General features: G+C 44.3%; 1 protein-coding gene across 1 annotated transcript in view; it reads left to right on the plus strand.

The window, feature by feature from the left end:
- Positions 1 to 1,087, plus strand: part of LOC119586801 — a gene marked incomplete in the record, with an annotated part of 10,198 nt that extends 9,111 nt beyond the window's left edge. The window contains 1 exon segment of the mRNA XM_037935525.1: positions 52 to 1,087. Within this exon segment, the coding sequence (XP_037791453.1) occupies positions 52 to 191 (140 nt within the window).
- Between the last annotated feature and the right edge of the window lie 6 nt (positions 1,088 to 1,093).

Genomic DNA, 1,093 nt, shown 5'->3' on the forward strand with positions numbered 1-1,093 from the left:
CCGAGACCGAGACCGAGACCGAGACCTACGCTAACCCATCCCATCTCCCAGGCGTGCACGGGAGCAGCGAGGCCCTGGACCCCGACACCGGCCTGCGCGTGTCCGACCCGGCCGTGCCCCTCATCCGCGCCATCAAGGAGGAACTCAAGCGCTTCAAGTCGACCATCAGCACCGAATCCTCCAACGCCTGAGACCCTCCAACTCCTCCAACGCCTGAATCCTCCAACGCCTGCGACCCTGCCTGCTCTTCCACGCTGCCTTCTTGTTAAGCCAATCCAGGGCCCTCTGAAAAGTGTTCTGGCTTTCTTTTTTCTCAAGAATGGGCATGCGAGTCATAGATTGCGAAGCACATTATCCTCTGGGGAATGAGCACATAAGAATATTAGGAACTGCCAGAATCTCCCTCATAAATGTTACAGGATACTTCGATTTTTTTTACGTTTTAGACTTTTTTACATCTTGTTTTTTATAATGTAGATTATTTTTTTAATCCAAAATACAGATAGCATAGTCTGTTAAGAATAAACAAAAAATGCAAATAAAATATCTCTTAGAAACCGAAACGAAAAACTGGTGACAGAGATAAAAATATAGTCTTAGAGATAGGAATAGAAGGGTAGAGCTAATAATTGTATGAGGAATACGGACCAGGCAGGGATCAAATAGACTGATAGACGACGAAATGGCCAAAAGAGGAGACCGAAAGGGACCAGTGTAGGACAGAATCAAGTCAAGGCTCATTAGGGAAAGACAAATAAGACGGGACATTTTCGCTAGGGACGAGGTCTTACATTTTACCTTAGAATGAAATTGAACATTTTTGCCTGGTACGAGGTAGTACGTTTTGGCCAGAAACAAAATTTAACGTTTTGGCCCGGAACAAGTTGGAATGTCTTGCCCGCGAATAAGCAAGAACAATTAAGCCTGGGACAGAAAAATATGTTCTGTTGTGTTCATAACCAAATTGGTGCATTCTGAGTTTTATTTCAGAACAGATTAGAATAAGAGAACAAGGTTGAACGAGACTGACTATAACAAATGTAGTACACAATTTAAGTTCACTGGAGGACAGAGACGTACGCTACCACATCAC

Source organism: Penaeus monodon, chromosome 22 (genome assembly GCF_015228065.2).
Source record: "Penaeus monodon isolate SGIC_2016 chromosome 22, NSTDA_Pmon_1, whole genome shotgun sequence".
NCBI classification, from domain to species: Eukaryota; Metazoa; Arthropoda; class Malacostraca; order Decapoda; family Penaeidae; genus Penaeus; species Penaeus monodon.